The sequence below is a fragment of the Notamacropus eugenii genome, chromosome 1 (genome assembly GCF_028372415.1).
Source record: "Notamacropus eugenii isolate mMacEug1 chromosome 1, mMacEug1.pri_v2, whole genome shotgun sequence".
In the NCBI taxonomy this organism is placed as follows: domain Eukaryota; kingdom Metazoa; phylum Chordata; class Mammalia; order Diprotodontia; family Macropodidae; genus Notamacropus; species Notamacropus eugenii.
The window spans coordinates 411,968,354-411,990,368 of NC_092872.1; the positions used below are offsets into that span (position 1 = coordinate 411,968,354).

The 22,015-nt window shown below is 37.8% G+C and overlaps 1 protein-coding gene across 1 annotated transcript in view; it reads left to right on the forward strand.

Annotated features, from left to right (window-relative positions):
• The window catches only part of LOC140518715 (serine protease inhibitor Kazal-type 1-like), a 50,939-nt gene extending 29,744 nt beyond the window's left edge, over positions 1-21,195 (forward strand). Inside the window, exons 4-5 of the mRNA XM_072631066.1 lie at positions 13,022-13,066; positions 18,698-21,195. Coding sequence (XP_072487167.1) covers positions 13,022-13,058 — 37 coding nt within the window. The 3' untranslated portion in view covers positions 13,059-13,066; positions 18,698-21,195. The remainder of the gene's footprint in view (positions 1-13,021; positions 13,067-18,697) is intronic.
• Positions 21,196-22,015: the final 820 nt, after the last annotated feature.

The following is a 22,015-nucleotide window of genomic DNA, read 5'->3' on the forward strand; positions in this document are numbered from 1 at the left end:
CAGTACAAAGGAATTAGATAAGAAGGTGGACTGGCAGTTCTGGTAACCTACTATCATCAGGAATGGGTTTAAGAGGGAACAATACAAATATATTTAGAAGAGTATAAAAGTCTTCTAAATTCAGAAGACATAAAATGATGGGGACATAAGAATGAAGGCCAAGAGAGGGATATTTAGAGGGCAGGGTGAGGGAATAGGTAAAAGGCGGGGTATAGAAGGGTGTTTAAATTTATGGGAATGGGAAAGTAGGGGAGGGATCTTTGGAGAGGGTTATTCAAGTAATAGGAAGGCAAGGCAGTGGGTAAAAGTAAAGTGGAGGAAGCAGGAGGGATGAGGTAAAAGAGATAAGCACAAACATAAAAACAAAGATCAGGAGTAGAATTTGGTTGGGAAAGTATGTGTCTATGTATGTATATATGTATATGTGTATATCTACACCTATAGAGAAACATAATCAAACTTAATTGTAGCCTTAGGGAGGGGAGGAGGGAAAAAAGAACAAAATAAAACAGTGCCCAGGAGAGAACAAAAGGAAACTTACAAGGAAGCAAAGAAAAGATGGACAGTTCTCAACACAATGAATTATTTATGATATAGGCTTTATTGAAATGAAAATTTATTGTAACATATTTTGAATCCTCATATTTTGATTTCTCTTCTATGTTCTGCTATGTACATGACATGCTTTTTTCTTTCTTACTTTGTATTTAAGTTCTAATATTTAAGTTTATGAAATGTTTTTGTTTTTTTTTTCATATTCGATATTTGTGTTCTGGTCTTTGAATCTAATAAAATTTTTAAAGTGGAATAAAATACATATAAAATTAAGAAGCATTGGCCATGAACCTTCAATTATCTCCCCCACAAAGCATGGCACACTGCTTCAAGGTAAGATAAATATTTGTGAAGCAGTCATCCTGAAGTATGGGGAATTAGAGGCAACCCAGCTGAACTCTTTTAACATTTCTCTCCAAAGAAATTTGAAGTAATGCTCAAATCAGATTTTGGGGTGCCACCGGCAAAAAAAGTTCAGGGTGAGTCATTTTCCAGACCTGATAAAACATGGAACATCAGTAGGAGAAGTTTATGACAGTAGGGTAAAAGTGTATGGGTAGCCCACACAATCAATTGCAACAACAATGGCCACAGCAGCAGATTCAGGAGGTCCCAGCCCAGACAGTAAAGCAGCAGAAAAAACTGGAAAGAAAAAGATTACAGGGGACCCTTCACAGGCACTGCATACAGCTGACACTGATTGGCACCTGTATTACCTAAATACAGTATTTGGTCACAGTTTCAGGGTACAGAGGATTGCTGAGTGTTGGTCATAAGGGAATGGGGTCTCTGCTCACAATTCTAATGCAAGGAGAGAATGCTAGCTAGAGTTTCTGGTTACAGGGAAAGAGGGGCCTTTGCAAGAAAAGGCTAGACTGCAGAACAGAACAGCAGTCAGGATCCAACTGGGAGGATCATCAGATAGAAAGATCCATCTCACACAGATGAAAGGGAAACAGTCCAGGATGGGAAGAGGGTGCCTAAGCAAACAGGCAGCCAACAGTCAGCACCTATTCACCATGCTTCAGCATAGCCCCAGGCAAAAAGCCAGCCTCTAAGAGGCCAGACTACCGCTTGTTTCATATCTTTTGATCATTTATCAATTGGGGAATGGCTCTCATTTTTATAAATTTGACTCAGTTCTCCAAATGTTTGACAAATGAGCCATTCAGAAGAAGAGTCTTCCTGATCCCAAGTCCAGTGCTATCTGCTGCATGACCTAGCTGCCCATTAGTCTTTCAATAAAAATAATGAAAAGAAAATGTTGCTCAAGGACATTATTTCAGGATCCATAGTTAAAGAAAGGGTTTCTCATGAAGATTAGATAAAAATCTTCTGACTAAAGTACTGAGAAAAATGATTTCCTAATTTTTTTAAGGGAGCAGGGGCTTTATTGTGCTTCAATGTTTTCATCTTTGAGGAAGACAGTGCATGTTTTGTGAATTTACCCTGAAAATAATCATGCATATTCACAGTAGCTGCTGTGGGTATTGCATTGGTATTATACAGATGAGGAAATTGAGGCCCTGAGAGATCAAGTGACTCTCTTAGGGTTTCACAGAAAATAGTATTTAAGATCATACACCTTGAGTTACAAAGGCCTTTATAAAGAGTCTAGTACAACCACTGCATTTTCCAGATGTGGAAACTGAGACCCAGAGAGGGTGTAACTTTCTCACAGAATTCAAGAACTAGAAGGTACCTTGGCAGCCATGTACTTAAACTCATTCATTAAAGGAGTCCTTAGAATAACATGCTTCATAAGACATGTTGGGAAGCAGTGTGGTACATTGGAAAGGATAATAGAGGTTTGGGATCAGAAAACAGGTTTGCTTTCCAGCATTACTACTTTCTCTATCTCCTGACTCATACTCCAGTTCTTTTCCAGAAAATCACACAAACCCCCAAGTGGCTTTTTTATTTAATATTTATTTAGTTTCTACTATATTCAGGGACATGTGGATATCGATATGGGTATATGTATATTTCCCCTTGTGCATTTTGTGGTTTTCACCTGTCTATCAAGAAGTAGGTAGCAAAGTTCATCATTAGTCCTCCAAAATCTTGATTACTCATTATCTTGACCAAAAGTTCTAAATCTTTCAAAGTTGTTTGTCCTTACAATATTGTTATCATTGTGTAGATTGTTCTACTGGTTCTGGTCGCTTTATTCTGTATTGATTCATTGAAAGTTTTTTTGGAACCATCTACCTTCCTCAGTTCTTACAGCCCAATAATATAACATCACATTCACATACCATATGAATGATTCCCATTCTTTGTCATCTCAAAAAAAGCTATAGATACTTATAGACAGATAGATAGATAGATAGATAGATAGATAGATAGACAGACAGACAGACAGACAGACAGACAGACAGACAGACAGACAGACAGACAGACAGACAGACAGATAGATAGATAGATAGATAGATAGATAGATAGATAGATAGATAGATAGATAGATAGATAGATAGATAGATAGATAGATGGATAGATCTTTAGAGTTTGTTGTACTTAGGACTAATCCTTCACTTGGCCTGCCTTCCTTCTATTTTCCCTTCGCACTCTCACAACTTTCCCTCTTATTTCTCTGTTGAGTGAAAAGAATTTCTTTTATTTAAAATTATTTAGTATTTTATTTTTCCCCAGTTACGTATAAGAAACAAGGAAGCATAGAACAAAATTTAAAAACAAAAATATATAAAAATAGAAATATATGCCTAGATCTGTATTCAGACTCTATCAGTTCTTTTGTGAGATGGATACTATTTTCTATCATAACTCCTTCAGAGTTTTGGATTATTGTACTGCTGAGAATAGCTAAGTTATACACAGCTGATCATCTTACAATATTTCTTTTGTTTTTTACATAGTACAGTTCACTTTGGATTAGTTCATGTAAGTCTTTCCAGGTTTTTCTGAGAGCATCCTGCTCATCATTTCTTATACTACAATAATGTTCCATCAAAATCACATACCACAATTTGTTCAGTCATACCCCAGTTGATGGGCATCCCCTCAATTTCTAATTCTTTGCCACCAGAAAAGAGCTACAATAAATATTTTTGTACATATAGGTACCTAATTTTAAGCAAAGTCTCATGAGTTACAATATCATCTTTTCATGTAGGAATGTAGGCAGTTCAACTTTAATAAGTCTCTTTTTTTTCCTTCATGTTTACCTCTTCATGCTTGTCTTGATTCTTGTATTTAGAAATCAAAGTTTTTATTCAGCTCTCGTCTTTTCATCAAGAATTCTTGGAAGTCCTCTATTTCATTGAATAACCATTTTTCCCCTGAAGGGTTATACTCAGTTTTGCTGGGTAAATGAATCTTGGTTTTGATTCTAGTTCCTTTAACCTTCAGAATATCATATTCCAAGTCCTTTGATCCCTTAATGTAGAAGCTGCTAGATCATATGTAATCCTGATTGTATTTCCACAGTTCTCTAATTGTTTCCTTCTGACTGCTTGCAATATTTTCTCCTTGACTTGGGAAATCTGGAATTTGGCTATAACATTCCTAGGAATTTTCCTTTTGGGATCTCTTTCAAAGGGAGATCAGTAGATGCTTTCAATTTCTATTTTACCATGTGGCTTTAAAACATCAGGGCAATTTTTGTAGATAATTTCTTGAAAGATGATGCTTAGCCTCTTTTTTTTTATTATGACTTTCAGGTCTTCCAATAATTTCTAAATTCTCTCTCTATTTTCCAGATCAGTGGTTTTTCCAGTGAGATACTTTACATTATCTTCTTTTTTTTCATTCTTTGGACTCTGTTTTATAATTTCTTTATTTATCATAATATCATTAACTTCCATTTGTTCCATTCTAATGCTGAAGGAATTATTTTCTTCAGTGACCTTTTGGAAGACCTTTTCCATTTGACCAATCCTGTTTTTAAAGGTATTCTTCTCCTCATTAGCTTTTTGAACCTCTTGCCATTTGGATTAGTCTATTTTTTTTAAGTGTCATTTCCTTCAGTATTTTATGGGGTGGGCGGGTCTCCTTTAATGAGCTGTTGACACATTTTTCATGATTTTCTTGCATCACTCTCATCTCTCTTCCCAATTTTTCCTCTATTTCTCTTACTTGATTTTCAAAATCCTTTTTGAATTCTTCCATGACCTGAGACCAATTCATATTTTTCTTGGAGGCTTTGAATGTAGGAACTTTGACTTTGTATTCTTCTGGTTGTATGTTTTGACTTCCTTGTCACCAAAATGAGATTCTATAGTCTGAGTTGATTTACAGTGTTTGCTCATGATCCCAGCCATATACTTGTCTTTCTAACTCTTTGTTAAGGTACGACTCTGCTTCCAATGGGGATAAATGTATTTTCCCAGGCTTCAGGGTTTTGTATCAGCTGCTTCATCTCCTGTCATCTGTGAGCACAGAACTCTGGAACCAGCTGCTGTTACAGATGTCACCACCACCTCCACTGCTGCTGCCTCTTCTGCCACCTCCACCAGCACCTTTTCCTCTTTCTCCTAGGGTCTAGGGCCAAAACCCAGTCAGACCAGGTTCCACAGTTTTTTCACTGACCTTTTATACTGTCATTCATGTTTGTGGGTTGAGAAGTCTGGAAACTGTTACAGCTGCCAGAGATTCAGTTCCCTGAGACTTTCCCTGACCTTGTCTGTGCTGTAATGGCCCATAGTAGATTATGCTCCACTCCATTCTCAGTCTCATTAGATAGACACTTCTTGTTGACTTTCCAGGTTGTTTTTGGCTGGAGATTTCTTTGACTCCATCATTACTTGGGTTCTACAGTTGTAGAATTTGTTTAGAGTCATTTTTATTAGTATTTGTAGTGGCTTTGGGGGAGAGCTCAAGCAACTGCTTCCTTTTCCTCTGCCATCTTTGCTCTGCCCCAATCTGTGTTCCTTTGGAATAATTGGATCAAACCACCATTTGGTTCAAGTACTTTAACTAAGTGTAAGAAAGATTTCCTGTCATTGAATCAAACAATCAGAACTTAGTATTATCATGACCCACCTACCTGAGTCATCAATGCCATTACATGAGCGATTAGGCTATCACTTTCATGTCAAATGGCAAAGCTTTCTCAGAATTGGGAAGAACATAGTGGGAATTTCAGGAACCAAGATGGTGGAGTAGACAGTAAATTGCTGTAGTTCTCTCATATCCACCTCCAAATGACAAACCAGCTATAAAATAATACTCCAGAACAAAGTCTGGAATAGCAGAGGCAACATGAAAATGGGGTGGAGTGACCTTTTAGCCTGGGACACTTAGAAGATCAATAAGAAAGGTCCATCTCGCTCTGGTAAAAGGACAGTGCATAAGATTGGAAGCACACCAGCAAGATAGTAGGAAATACCACCTCAGCAAACCAGTGGAAGATTCTGAACCCTAGTGCACTAGAGTAGCCAAATATCAACATCAGGATCCCCATGTACCTTAGCATAGCCAGTATTACCAGCAGAATCCAACTCTGAGAACTACCACATGTTTGGGAGAATCCCCAGGTAGGCAGGTATCCACTAGTACCTGGATCTGCAAGTGCTTCAGCATTACTCTGGGTAGGCAGATTTCATCCAGTGATGTGACCTTCCAGTGCTTCAACGAAGCCCAAGGCATAGATACATCCTCCAATGTAGCCCTGAGGAAATAAAGAAAAGAACCTGTCAAGAACTGAAAGATTCCAGCTCCAAAATCTGCCATATGCTTTAGTGTGGCCCCAGACAGACAGGGACGGCCAGATCTCCAAACGTTTCAGCACAGCCCCAGGCAAACTGGTACACTACCATATGGGTGCCTAAGCAAACAGGCAGCCACCAGTCAACACAAGACTCCCATGTTTCAGTGCAGCCTCAGGCCACCTGGCAGCCTCCAGAGACCACACCGGCACTTGCTTCAGTGTAGCCCTAAAGAAACATAGAAACAACCCACCAGGCCCCTCCACACATGCCAGACATCATGACTAGGAGCTAAACTTAGCACCAGGTAAGCTGCCAGACCCCTACAGCATCTAGCTACTCCAACCACCCACCATTGCACCCACTTAGACCAGCACCAGACACAGAAGGTCCCCCATGGACCTCAAGGCAATGTAAGTGCAGCACTAGGTAAAGAACCAGGGTCTGCAGTCACTGGCACAAGATGCCTAGGGCAGTGCAATTTACACCCCAGGAAGACAGTTCAAATTTAAAAGAAAGTAAAAGTGCCAAAAAAATTGGGGGAGTGAACAGAAAGCAACAAACAAGGAATACGAGTATAAAAAGTTATTACAGTGACAGGGGATACCAAGACTCAAATGCAGAAGAGGGCAACAATCTCAAAATACCTATGGACTAAACCAAAAGAAAAATGGGAAGTTATCTCAAGTTCAGAAAGAACTCATGGAAGAGATCAAAAAGGAGCTTTAAAGTCATATAAGAGAGGTAGAAGGAAACTGGGGAAAAGAAATGAGAATGATGCAAGAGAATTATGAAGAAAGACTGAACAGTGTGGAAAACTACTTAAAAAGTAGAATTGGCACATGGAAAGGGAGATACAAAAATTCACTGAAGAAAACAACTTCTTAAAGAGTACAGTTGGCCAAAAGAAAAAGAAGTACAAAAACTCATTGAGGAAAACAACACCTTGAAGGTTAGAATTGGGCACGTAAAATCTAATAACTCTACTAGACATCATGGATCAACCAAAGAAATTTAAAAGACTTAAAAATAGAAGAAATTGTAAAATATCTTATAGGAAAAACAACTGTCTTTTATCATCTTTTGGTCCTGGTTGCTCTTTTATTCATCCATGAAATATCTTATCTGGTTTTTTTCCTTCACTGATTCCCACCAAAAGTCTCTCCACCATATTTTCTCCTTTCTGTTCCTGGATTTCCTTTAATGATTATTTCTTTTTAATATACAATTCAACTTTCATGGGAATAAGGGAGGAAAAAAATTATCCTTTTCTTTTCATCATAGTGTCCTTAATGAGAGGGTGGTATAATGGAAAAATTCAATGGATTTCGAGGCAGACAACCAGAGTTTGAATCTCATTTCTGTGTACTAGTTGTGTGATCTTGGGCAAATCACTGAACCTCTCTGATCTTCCATTTGTCAAGTGACCAATTAACATAAAATGACAGGATTTGAATAAATTATCTATAAAGTTCCTTCCAATTAAAAACTACTAGGATTCTGTGATCTCCCCAACCTATAAGCTGTGGCTTTGAAAGACAATAAAATGCAATGTGAAGAGCCTTGGACTGGCTGTCAGAAGAGCTGTATTCTAATCCTAGCTGTCATTGACTGACTGCATTACTCTTCACAAGTCACTTCTCCTTTCTGACTTCAGAATTCTTGCATATAACATAATGATGAACATATTTATGTTTCATGGAGGATTTTAATAATCATTGAAAGAATAAACTACCATAAACAGCTCTATTACTATAAACCCCTAAAAATGTAAGCAGTTATACTGATCCTAGTCTCTGTTTATAACCCCTCCTCTGGATCTTATCATTTTTTTTTCTTATTTGAATGAGAGTCATAATTTGTCATTTTATGGAACTTCTGATGAGTAGTTCTTTTTTCCAGTACAGGTAAGCACTATCTCTTGAATTTATAAACTTGAAGAGTTACCTGATGGACTGAGAGGTGATGTGTCACACAGTCAGTAGGGATCAGGAGCAGGGCTTGAACCTACACAGGCAATACTGGGTCAGAAGCAGGATTCAAACTGATTCAGAAGCCAGTCTCCTATCCACAATGCTACACTTTCTTTTTCCAACATATGTTTTTCTTTTTCATAAGAAATCACATAAATGTCAGGAATCAATCTTATGCATTTCTTAAAGAATCAGGCTGGCCAGCCATGATTCTGTCCCATTGAGATCCAGGATATTTTGGTTCCTCAACATTTCCCCTCTTTTTCGATGTGGACACCTCCATACCTGTAGAAGAAATGAAAAGATAGATCACTCTGTGTCACCACTATTACAAAAATCTAGTCCTTGAAATGGGAAAGAAAATTCTGCACAGAAAATCATTATTAGAAGAAGACAATATATAACATTATGGTAGGAAGGAAACGTAAAAAACAGAATGTAGAAGTTACAAGGAAGATTAGAACAAAGTGGATGGCCAGATTTTTTTTGGTCAGAAACTTATTTTGAACCAAAATCAGTTTCTTAGAAATTTCTGCTCATTGCTTCTCGTTTCTGACTTTTGGGGATAAGCAGAACAAAGTGCATTCTTCCTACCTCAACAATCCTTCCCATATTGAAAGGCAGTGATTAAACTCCTCTCCCCTATGCTTTTTTTCCCATCCTAATTCATTTTCTTGTCTCTGCATTAAACATATTCAAAACTTTTCAACTTCATCTTATTGGTGATTTCTTTCCTCAGTGCTAGGAAGCACAGTGGATACAGTTGGGGGTCCTGGCATCTAGAATAACTGAGTTTGGATCCAACTTCAGACACTCACAAGCTATGTGATCCTATGCAAGTCACTTAATCTCTGCTTGCTTCAGTTTCTGTAATTTTAATGGTGGGTACTGGGGAGAAGAGTTAAAGATTGTCCCTGCATATCAATTGGCCTCAGACACATTTTTTAATTTCTAATGAGGCACAGGGTCATGAGGTCATTAACCTCAAGCCCTGAAAACAGTATATGTACTCTGAGGTGAGGTTTTGCTTTGGGGCTTATTTTTTGGAAGAAGGGTGGTGTGCCAGATAAGACTCTGAGCAGCTCTTTTAAGAAGAGCTTTGAGGGCAGAGCCAAGATGCAGAGTAGAAAGACACACATATGCAGGCTCTCTCCACACAGCCCATAAAATATCTGTAGAGAGGGATTCCCAACAAATTCTGGAGCAGCAGAAGTGGAGAAAGACAATGGAGGAGATTTCCAGCCCAGGGTGACCTGAAAGACCCATGGGAAACGTCTGTTGCACCAGACGTGGAGCAGAGCCTAGCCCAGCTTTGGCTGCGTGGCATGGCTCTGGGAGGAGTATGCCTCAGGGGCAGAATCTCCAGTTGCAGCAGCAGCAGGTTCGCAGATCCCTCAACCCAGAGGCACCAAAGGTCACTGACAGGGTTTTTTCAGCTGGCCAGGAAGGGAGAAGGACCTTCCCATAATTCTGGCCTCAGGCAGTGGCCATAGAGGCCACATTGGGTGGGAAATAGAGTGGAGCAAATTATCTCTCATAAAAGAGGCAAGTAAAAGACTTTTCAGTGGAGGGAAAAAGCAGGGAGGTGAGAGAAAAAACATGAAGCTTACTCTCATCACATTCGACTAAAGGAAGGAATAAAATGCACACTCATTTTCATATGAAAACCTATCTTACAATACAGGAAAGTGGGGGAGAAGGGGATAAGCAGGGTGGGGGAGATGGTGGAAGGGGGGGAGATGGTGGAAGGGAGGTCAATGGGAGGAGGGAGCAATTAGAAGTCAACACTTGGGGAGGGACAGGGTCAAAAGAGAGAGCAGAAGAAATGGGGGGCAGGATGGAACGGAGGGAAATATATGTAGTCTTACACAACATGACTATTATGGAAATCATTTGCAAAACTACACAGATATGGCCTATATTGAATTGCTTGCCTTCCCAAAGGGGATGGGTGGGGAGGGAGGGAGGAAGAGAAGTTGGAACTCAAAATTTTAGGAACAACTGTTGAGCACTGTTCTTGCATATAACTAGGAAATGAGAAATACAGGTAATGGGGTATGGAAAGTTATCTTGCCCTACAGGACAAAAGAGAAGGTGGGGATAAGGGGAAGGGAGGGATGTTAGAAGGGAGTACAGATTGGTGATAGGGGTAATTAGAATGCTGGTGTTTTGGGGTGGGAGAGGGGAGAAATGGGAAGAAAATTTGGAACCCAAAATTTTGTGGAAATGAATGTTGAAAACTTAAATAAATAAATTAAATTAAAAAAAAAAAAGAAGAGCTTTGAAATCTAAAGGTTAGTGTTTCTCTCCCTAGTAATGATGTACATATGTCATCTGTATGGTCAGAGAGTTGAAAGCCTGTCTGTTGGTCTTTCTGCTTATAATTTCTGCTTGCAATTTCTACTTGTATTTTCTCTGAAGTTCAGGGTGCTCACTTTTTTCCTAAACTAAGTGAAAGATACATGTGTTTAATTAAAGTAAATTGTTGACCCCTCAAAAGCTGCTATCCTTTTAGAAAAGCAGATCTAAGAACCTATATAGCAGGACCTCCTCAGTATGCTAGGGGCCTTGCTGATAATTTCCTCATCTTCAAAATGAATAATATTAGCACCATCCTCCCAAGGTTGTTGTGAGGATCAAATAAGAATAATTGCAAAGTCCTTGGTGCATTTCCTTGCACATTGTAGATGCTATACAAGTGGTAGCTATTAATATTTGTAAATGCCTCAGATTCCCTCCTTTCTTCCTGTCCTCAGTTTCCCCAGGACTCCTATTTTCCACATGAATTAAGTTCACTAGTATGCTAGGATCTCCTTGCCACAACGTGTACCTATGGCTGAGTGACTTACCTTTTTCTCTCTCATTTCTCTCAGCTAGTGAGTAAATATGTTTATGTCTCCACCCTCATTCCCCAACCTTTCCCTCCTTCAGCCTTGTGTATCCTCTTCTCCCAGTCTCTCTCTTGTGTTTTTGATCCTGTTCTTTCCCTTTGGTGTATGGGTCTCTATTCATTCTTTCTCCTGTATGTGTTTGTTTGCATTCTTAGAATCTCACCTGGGTAGTTTATGTTCCATAGACTCCCTCATTTTTGCCTCCTTTCGGTAGGCTTCCATCCTTTGTGTGTGTGTGTGTGTGTGTGTGTGTGTGTGTGTGTGTGTGTGTGTGTGTGTGTGTGTGTGTTTATTAATGTGTGTATATATGTATATTTCTGTGTCTGTATGTGTGACATCTAGTTGGTGAAACAGATAAAGAAATGGCCCTAAAGTGAAGAACACCTGAATTCAAATGTGTCCCTGCACATTATTAACAGTGTGACCTTTGGTAAGTCACTTAGCCTCTGTCTGCCTCAGTTTTCTCAACTGTATAATAAGAATAATAAATAAATAATAAACAAATCATAATAATAATGAGGATAACAAAATACACCCAGGTTTGTTGTGAGGATCAAATCAGATAATCTTTGTAAAGCTCTTAGCACTGGACCTTGAACTTAGTAGGAATTTAGTAACTGCGTGTTTCCTTCCTTCCCCTGGCTTTTCTTAGGAGAAGAGGAGTGGTATCCACTCTACTACAGACTGAGTTGAACTATATAGTTTCTACAATTCCCTCCTGGGTCTGACTTTTTAAAGCACTCAGAAACACATTGGCTGGTGGCAAGGCCACTGTCTGACACCAGAAGGTGGAGTTTCAAACCCCTTGTGTTGCTCCTAATTTTCTGGGTGACCTTGAGCGAGTGATTTAGCTTGTTGGGCATGAGTATCCTTATTTATAAAATGAGAGATGACAGAGGAGCAGAGAGTGTCTGAGGTCTCTCCCACACCACATCCTGCCCTGGCTGGGAAAGGAATCTTCTTTTCTTTTTTGAAATTTCAGAACTCTTCCCTTTTCTCTCCTTATCTAATCAGCAGCCAGGAAGAAAACAAGAAAGGTGTTATTGTCCCCATACTGTCCCTGGGAAGATAAGACACAGGGACCTAAACTAATTTCCGAATGTCCAGAAGTAAGTTAGTGGCTGAGTCAAAGTTAAAGTCATGGCCTCTTGACTCAGTCCAGAAAGTCATCACTTTAAGCAGTGAGAAGGAAGTTAAGAAGCAGATCAGAGGCAAGAATATCTTTACTGCAACAACCTTCCTTATACATTTCTGGTCAGGTGGATGATGGGAAACCATAAGAGTAACATTTGAAACTTAAATGAGATAATGTTGTTACTACCAGTTGGGGAGGAAGTAACTATCAACTAAATCTCAGGACTGATCATCTGGAAGATTATATGTTCTTTAATGTGGCAGAATCCTACTTGTCCAATAAGAATGAGATTTTAGAATGAATAGATGTCTATTTCCATTTCCCTGGTCAGAGCACAATTGTAATATTGTATCTGGTTCTGGGAATCAGCTGTGAGAGTCTATGAACTTTGCAAAAATGTATTATTCTTGTTCTTCTCTCCTTGTTGACCTGAATAGAAAAGAGGCCTTTAGGAATAAGGGCTGTTTCATTTCTTCTTCCTGTCCTTGCTTCCCTGCCTCTCTCCTCCTGCTCTCCAAAACTCATTACTCTGCTTCACTCCACCCATTTTACTCTTCTTTCTTATCCCTTATTTTTTTAATGTCATTCCCTTAAACATACCTTATACACATACACTCTGTTTATCTTTATTCCTTCTATCTGTACTTAGTCACACCGTTAAGTTACATGTAGTGATATAAACCTTTTAGCTCTATTGAATACCTTCTGTTTTCTTTCCTGTTTTCTCCTCTTTATGCTTCTTTTTGTTCTTGATATTGGATATCAAATTTTTAATTTAGTTCTGGTTTTCTCTGTTTGCAGGTTTGCATCCTTCTATTTCATCTCACTCTATTTTTAATTTGCCAGGTAAGTGATTTTTGGTTGTATTCCTAGCTTCTTTTCCCTCCAGAATCATGTTCCATGATCCCAAATCCAAGTCTTGTGTGATCCTGATTGTGAATCCCTGATATGTGAATTGTTTATTTCTGGCAATTTCCAGTACTTTTTCCAGGATCTGATAGTTCTGAAATTTAGCTATAATGTCCATTGAGGTTTTTATTTGGGACCTCTTGCCTATGGTGATCAGTGAATTCTTTCAATGTCTGTTCAGCTCTCTGTTTTCAGGACATCAGGGCAGTTATGCTTGATAATTTCTTGAAAGCTGTTGTCCAGGTCCTTCTTCTGATAATGGCTTTCAGGGAAACTAATGATTCTGATATTGTCTCTCCTGAATCTATTTTCTAGGACAGTTGTTTTTCCCATGAGTTATTTTACATTTTCTATTTTTTTAATTTTTAATTTAATTTTAACCTACTATTTTATTAATATTATTAATTTATTTGTTTTGAGTTTTCTACAATCACTTTCATAATTCTTAGATTTTTCTCCCCCATCTCCCCAAGATAGTGTGCAATTTTATATGGGTTCTACATATACATTCTTATTAAACACATTTTCATATTAGTCATGTTGCATAGAAGAATTAAAATGAAAGGAAGAAAACATGAGAAAAAACAAAACATAGCATAAGAGAAAATAGTCTGCTTCATTCTGCGTTCCAATTCCATAGTTCTTTTTTTCTTGAGGGAGATGGTATTTTGACTCAAGAGTCCTTTGGGAGTGTTTTAGGTCCTTGCATTTCTGTGAAGGGCTAAGTCTATCAGAAAGAGTCCTTGCACACTATGGCTGTTACTGTGTACAAAGTTCTCCAGTTTCTGCTCATTTCACTCATCATCAGTTCATATAAGTCCTTCCAGACCTCTCTGAAGTCTTCCTGTTCATCATTTCTTATAGCACAATAGTATAACATTATATTCATATACTACAACTTGGTCAGCCATTCCCCAGTTGATGGGTATCCCTTTGATTTCTAATTTTTGGCTACAACAAAGAGACCGGCTATAAATATTATTGTATATATGGGACCTTTTCCCATTTTTATGACCTATTTGAGATACAGTCCTAGAAGCACTATTGATGGGTCTAAGAATATACACACTTTTGTAGCCCTTTGGGCATACTTCCAAATTGCTCTCCAGAATGGTTGAATCAGCTCACAACTCTACTAACGATGAATTAGTGTTCCAACTCTCCCACATTTTCTCCAGCATTTATCATCTTCCTGTTTTGTAATGTTAGCCAACATGACAGGTATGATGTGATACCTCAAAGTTATGTTTATTTGCATTTCTCTAATCAATAGTGATTTAGAACATTTTTTTCTGTGACTATAGATAGCTTTAATTTCTTCTTCTGAAAATTGCCTGTTCATATCCTTTGACCACATCAATTGAGGAATGACTTGTATTTTTGTACATTTGACCCAGTTCTCTATATTTTCAAAATGAGGCCTTTATCACAGACATTAGCTGCAAAAATTCTTTCCCAGTTTTCTGCTTCCCTCCTAATCTTGGTTTCACTGGATTTGTTTGTGCAAAAAAACTTTTCAATTTAATGTAATCAAAATTATCCATTTTGCAGTTCATAAAGTTCTCTATCTGTTATTTGGTCATAAATTTCTCAATTCTCCATAAATCTGACAAATGCACCATTCCTTGCTCCCCTAATTTTTTTGTGTTATCAGCTGTTAAAGCTAAATCATGTATCCATTTGGACTTTGTTCTTGTGTACAGTGTCAGGCATTGATCTATGCCCAGTTTCTGCCACACCGTTTTCCAGTTTTCCCAACAGTTTTTGTCAAAGAGGGAGTTCTTATCTCAGAAGCTGGAGTCCTTGTATTTATCAAACAGGAGACTGCTATATTCATTGACTAGTTTATCTTGAGTACCTAACCTATTCCACTGATCTACCCCTCTGTTTTTTAGCCAGTACCAAGTAGTTTTGATGATTGCTGCTTTAAAATACAATCTGAGATCTGGTACAGCTAGGCCACCTTCCCAAACATTTCTTTTCATTAATTCTCTTGATATTCTGAACTTTTTGTTCTTCCAGATGAATTTTGATATTATTTTTTCTAGCTCTAGAAAACAATTTTTGGTAGTTTGATTGGTATGGCACTGAATAAGTAAATTAATTTAGGTAGAATTTTCATTTTTATTATATTAGCTCAGTCTACCCACAAGCAACTGATGTTTTTCCAATTGCTTAGATCTGACTTTATTTGTGTGAAAAGTGTACTGTAAATGCGTTCATATAGTTCCTGAGTTTGTTTTGGCAGGTAGACTCCCAAGTATTTTGTAGTGTCTACCACAATATTAAATGAAATTTCTATTTTTACCTCTTGTTGTTGGGCTTTGTTAGCAATATATAGAAATGCAGATGAGTTTGTGAATTCATTTTGTGTCCTGCAACTTTATCAAAGCAGTTTATTTTTTCAAGTCCTTTTTTTTACTTGATTCTCTACAATTCTAAAAGTATATCATCATATCATCTGCACAAGGTGATAACTTAGTTTCTTCTCTGCCTATTCTAATTCTTCAATTTCTTTTTCTTCTCTTATTTCTAAAGCTAACATTTCTGGTACCATACTGAATAACAGTGGTGATAATGGACATCATTGTTTCATCCCTGATCTTAGTGGAAATGCATCCAGCTTAACTTTGTTACATGTAATGCTTGCTGATGGTTTTAAGTAGAAACTGATTTTTATTTTATGGAAAACTCCATTAATTGCTATGCTCTCCAGTGTTTTCAATGCATCATTATGATTCTTAACAATCAGAATCATAAATTACTGGGGAAAAAAACACATAGATGTAGACCTAATTTCCTCAGGACTTTCTGCTAACAGTTTTTCCATAAAGGATCTCTAGTGACTCTATTGACCTGTCATTCTCATCTTCCCATCTTCCTCTGGGCATTAGGAATAAATGTGAATAGAATTGCTCAGAACAAAAAGAGATGAAAGGAATACTCATTCTAGACTGGATGTTGAAACGTGGCATCACTGGTAACTGAAGGAGAAAATACCTTGGGAGTATGTACCAGTCCATCATAGAGTTTGTGATTGAAAGACAATATGGATATAATCTGACACATGCTAGTTTGGTAAAGGCAGATGTCAGAGGATTCATAGCTCAAATCTGGCTTCAAACACTTGAGAGTTCTGTGACCATGGGCAACTTATTTCACCCTGTTTGCCTTAGATTGTTTATCTGTAAAATGAATTGGAGAAAAAAATGGCAAACCACTCCAGTGTCTTTACCAAGGAATCCACAAATGAGGTCACAAAGATTAGGGGACAAATGAATTGACTGAAAAAGAGCATACTTAAGTAATGTCCATTTGTGACAGGGTTACTGGACTGGTAGATCATGGGAATGCTAGAGATATTTTATATTTGGATTTCATTAAAGCATTTGAAAAAGTTTCTCATTCTGCATTGTAGACAAGATAAAGAGATGATGGTTATAAGAAAATATAGTTAAGTGAACTTAGTATTGGTTGAATGACTGAATTCAAGTGAAGTCAGAGTCAACAAGGAGGGAGATCTCTAGAGAAATGCCCTAAATCTCTCTCCTTGTCTCAATGTAGTGCACCAGAAGTGCCAAATATGCTGCTGAATGCATCAGAACCAAATTAAAATATAATTTGGCCACATTTAGCAAAATAAATAAAAGGGCAATAAATATAGTTGATAACTATAGCCACTATGTGGCTTTTAAGTCAGTATGAGGCAGCAAAGATCCTTATGTATGGTGAGTTTGATACTACTACTATTAATCTTTTTTAAAAAATCAGTGACCTGGATAGACTCATTGAAGCCATGCTTATTGGATTCCCTGGTGATAAAAGTCTAAGAAGGATAATTAACAGATTGGTCAAGATTCAGATCCAAAAGGATTTCAATAGACTATAACAATATGACAAATTTAGTGACATGATATTTATAAAGATTAGTTTAAAATCCTGCACTTGTATTTGGAAATCAACTGCAAATTCGGGATAGAGGAAACAAATCTAGAAAATAATTGTGGGAGAAAAAACTGGGCATTTTAGTGAACTCTAAGCTCAATGTAAGTCTCCAGTATAATATGACATCTAAGACCTAAGATACAGATGAAGTATCTGTTAAGTGCTTACTCTTACCAGGCACTTTGATAAGTACTAGAGACACACAGATAAGCAAACAAGACAATTTTGCCTTCAAGGATCTTAGGCAAAAAATAGCTAAAGAAGAGCTGGGAAGTGTTGGGGGGAGAGGGAGCTCAGTAAAGGAATCTTTCAGGTTGGATAGGCAGTTGGTTAAGAAGGGAGAAAAGTCCAGAGATTAAGTTGAGTAGTTGAATTGAGTAAAGCAGTCTGAGATGGCATTAAGAGAAGGATCAGGTCTCAAACAAACAGATTACTAGTCTTGCTGCACCCTATTGAGGTCAGGCCACATCTCCAGAGTGGGAGGGAGGAAGATCAGTGAGGTACAGTAGAAAAAGCTTATGTTCAATTTCTAAAGGGAGATCAGTAACAAACAGGAGCAGGCCCAGAGAAGGAAAAATATCAGAACAATGGGAGAACAAGAGGCCATGCCATTTTAATCAGTTGATGGAGCTGTGATCAAGAGAAGAAAATTTACATGGGACATAATGGCTATCCTCTAGTATCTGAGGAGTTCTCATTGGAAAGCACTTGATGTGCTGTCCATAGAGTATACAAACAAGAGCAATGGATCCATCACAGGAAGGAACATTTAGGAAGAATATCAAGAAAAGCTTCTTGGGGAGTCAGAGCCAAGATAGTGGAGCAGAAGTACAGACCTACTTTAGCTTTCCTCTCATAACCCATAACATACCTGTAAAAATCACTCCAAATACATTCAAGAGCAGGAGAAGCAACAAAATGACAGAATGAAACAGACAGCCTGGAAGGCCAAAGAGAAAGGTACCAGGCTCAGAGAAGAGCGCAGTTCAGACTGGGCCATGCTGCTCAGACAGGACTGGAGCAGGCTTCAGGATGCAGAACTACTGGCAGCAGCTGTGATTCCCAAATTTCTCAATCCCCTAATGCCAAAGACAGCTGCAAAGTCAGTAAGTTCTTTCACCTGAATGAGAGGGAACACAGTCAAGCCCCAGCTCTGGCCCCAGGGCAGCAGGATTCACTTTTGGAGCCCTCAACCTAAAGACCTTTTGGGAATCCAGTGGCTTATCTGAATCTCAGCCCTGAGTGGTGGTCCTAGGGTGAGAAGTAGTGCTGCCATTGGTGTGGTGGAGCTGGTGGTAGATATGGGGAGAGAATCCAACTCACAGTTACAGGACAGAAAAGAGTACTTATGGTTACTCACACACCAGAGAACAGGCGAGGAGAGGAATAAACTCCTCTCCTTTGATTGTGCCACCTTGGAAGAACTGAGAACTTGCAGGTCCCTAGACATATCTTAGAGAACAGCTGCACAAAACCACTGAAGCCTAGGGTAATATACTCTCCACTTGACAAAGGACTCAAAAATCAAGTAACTGACTGGGAAAATGGCCAAAAATTGGGAAAAAAATAAGACTATAGAAGGTTACTTTCTTGGTAAACAGGTATTTTCTTTCATCCTTTCAGAAGAGGAAGAACAAAGCATACCATCAGAGGAAGACAACAAAGCCAAGACTTCTAAATCCAAAACCTCTAAAAATATATACAATGGTCTCAGATCATAGAAGAACTCAAAAAAGATGTTGAAAATCAAGTAAGAGAGATGAAGGAAAAATTTGGAAGAGAAATAAGGTCAATGCAAGAAATATGAAAAGCGAATCAACAGTTTCCTAAAGGAGACCCAAAGAAATGCTGAAGAAAATAACACTTTTAAAAATAGACTAACTCAAAAGACAAAAGATGTCCAAAAAACAATGAGGAGAAGAATGCTTTAAAAAGGAGAACTGATCAAATGGAAAAGGAGGTTCAAAAGTCCACTGAAGAAAATAGTTCTTTAAAAGTTAGAATGGAGCAGATGAAAGCTAATGACTTTATGAGAAGCCAATACATTATAAAACAAAACCAAAAGAATGAAGAAATAGAAGACAATGTGAAATATCTCATTGGATAAAACAACTGACCTGCAAAATAGAACCAGGAGAGATAATTTAAAAATTATTGGTCTACCTGAAAAACATGATCAAAATACAGGGCATACACATCATCTTTCATGAAATTATCAAGGAAAACTGCCCTGATATTCTAGAACCAGATGGTAAAATAAATATTGAAAGAATCCATCAATTACCTCCTGAAAGAGATTCAAAAACTAAAACTCCAAGGAATATTATAGCCAGATTCTAGAGTTCTCAGGTCAAGGAGAAAATATTACAAGCATCCAGAAAGAAACAATTCAAGTATTGTGGAAATACAATCAGGAAAACACAGGATTTAGCAACTTCTACACTCAGGGATCAAAAGACTTGGAGTATGATATTCCAGAGATCAAAGGAGATAGGATTAAAACCAAGAGTCCCTTACCCAGCAAAACTGAGTATAATACTTCAGGGGGAAAATGGAATTTCAAAGAAATAGAGGACTTTCAAGCATTCTTGTTGAAAAGACTAGAGCTGAATACAAAATCTGACTTTCAAATCCAAGAATCAAAAGAAACATGAAAAGGTAAACAGGAAAGAGAAGCTTTAAAGAACTCATTAAATTTGAAGTGTTTACCTTCCTACCTGGAAAGATGTTATTTGTAACTCATGAGACCTTTTTCAGTATTAGGGAAGAGGGAATATATATGTAGACATGTATGAGTACGTATGTGTGTATACACACACACACATATTATGTGTGTAGGTATATATATTTACATGGGTGTATGTGTGTATGTATATGTATACATATATGTATATGTGTATCCATATACAAGTTAAGATGTTAATTGTAATTCATGAAACCTTTTTCAGTATTAGGGTAGTTAGAGAGAACATATATATATATATGTGTGTGTGTGTGTGTGTGTGTGTAGGTATATATGGGTATATTATATATGTGGTGGGAGAGGTAAAATGTAGCAAATAATCTCACATAAAAAAGGAAACAAAGAATTTTACAAAGGAGTGGAAGAGGGGGGAAATGAAAGGAAATAAGTAAGCTTTACTTTCATGGGATTTGGCTTAAGGAGGGAATAACATACACTCAATTGGATATTGAAATCTATTTTACCCTGCAGGAAGGCAAGGGGGAATTAGATAGAAGAGGGAAGATAATAGAAGGGACAGCAAATTGGGGAACGGGAAAATCAGAAAGGGACAAACATTACCATGGGAGGTCAGGTCAAGGGAGAGAATGGAATAAATGGAGGGAAGGATAGGATGGAGGGAAAAATAGTTAGTCTTTTGCAACATAGCTATTATGGAAGTATTTTACATTGTTACCCATGTATGACCTATATTGAATTGCTTCTTTTCTCAATGAAAGTGGGTGGAGAGGAAGGAAGGAAGAGAATATGGAGTGAAAGTTAGTAATAAATGTTAAAAATTGTTTTAGCATGCAACTGGAAAATAATATATAGAGGAAATGGGGTATAGAAATCTACTTTGCCCTACAGGAAAATAGAGGGGATGGAGTTGGAAGAAGGCAGGTAATAGAAGAGAGGCCAGACTGGAGAAAGGGGTGAATGGGGTACATGTTGTCCTGTGGTAGGGGTGGGGCTAGATGGGGAGAACATCTTGAATTCAAATTGTTGTGGAAGTAAATGTTGAGAAATGAAAATAAATCAATTATATGTGTAAAAAATAATTTAAAACTGCACTGGCTTTTGAGACAGCCTATTTTAAAGATGGGTGGGAAAAGGTGATGTCCTTTCACAATATTCTTCCTTCTAGACCTTTCTGCAGCATTTAATGTTTCCACTTAGAAATTCTTCTTTGGATTTCTGTGATACTGACTTCTCTTGACTCAACTATTTATCTGGTCATCTCCTCAGTTTCACTTGTGGGATCATCATTTCTGAACCACCAACCAAACATGAGTGTAATCCAACACTCTTTCCTGGACCTGCTTTTGTCTTCTTTCTCTATGGGCTTTCTATAAATCACATCAATTCTCATGAGTTTGCTTATCATTTCTATGCAAATACCTATCACATTTACATATCAATCAAAACTCATTCATCAAGTACTTACTGTGTGTTAGGCAATGTACTAAGTGCTAGGGATACAAGGCAAAGGGAAAAACAGTCCCTGCCCACAAGTAACTTACATTCTGTGGGAAAAACCTATCCATAAATAGGTACATAAAAGATACATAGAGAATAGAAGTCAGATAGTTATGTAGAGTGGAAGGCACTAGAAGCTAGAAAGAATGGGAAGGACATCCATCCTGAAGAATGTAGCAATTGAGCCAGGTCCTAAAGAAAACAAGTCCTAGTCTCTCTACAGAGTAACAATCCTAGATGAGGAGCAGAACATTTCCCACTGGCTGTCAAACAGACATCTCAAATTTAATAGGCCCCAAACAACTTTCACTATCTTTCCAGAAATCTCCACTACGCAAAATCATTTTCTAACCCTTTTACTATCAAGGATAGCAATATACTCCAGTTGCCCAAGTTTACAACCTCAGAGTTGTCCTTGATTCCTCCTTCTCCCACACTCCCTATATCCAATTGGGTGCCACATCTTATTGATTCTACCTCTGCCTTAGGTGAGCTCATTATAAGGACTCACTTGAACTATTGCAATATTCTGTCCTAATCCAATCACATGTGCAATATTTTCTCCAGTTCTGGGCACTACAATCTATGAAACACATTGATAAGCTGAAAATTCCAGTGAAGGGCAATGAGAATGCTGAATGGTCTTAGATTATGCTTTACCATGGATAAGCTGAACAGACAGAGAACATTTAGCCTAAGAAAAGAAAATTCAAGAGGCATATGAAAGCTTTCATTAATTT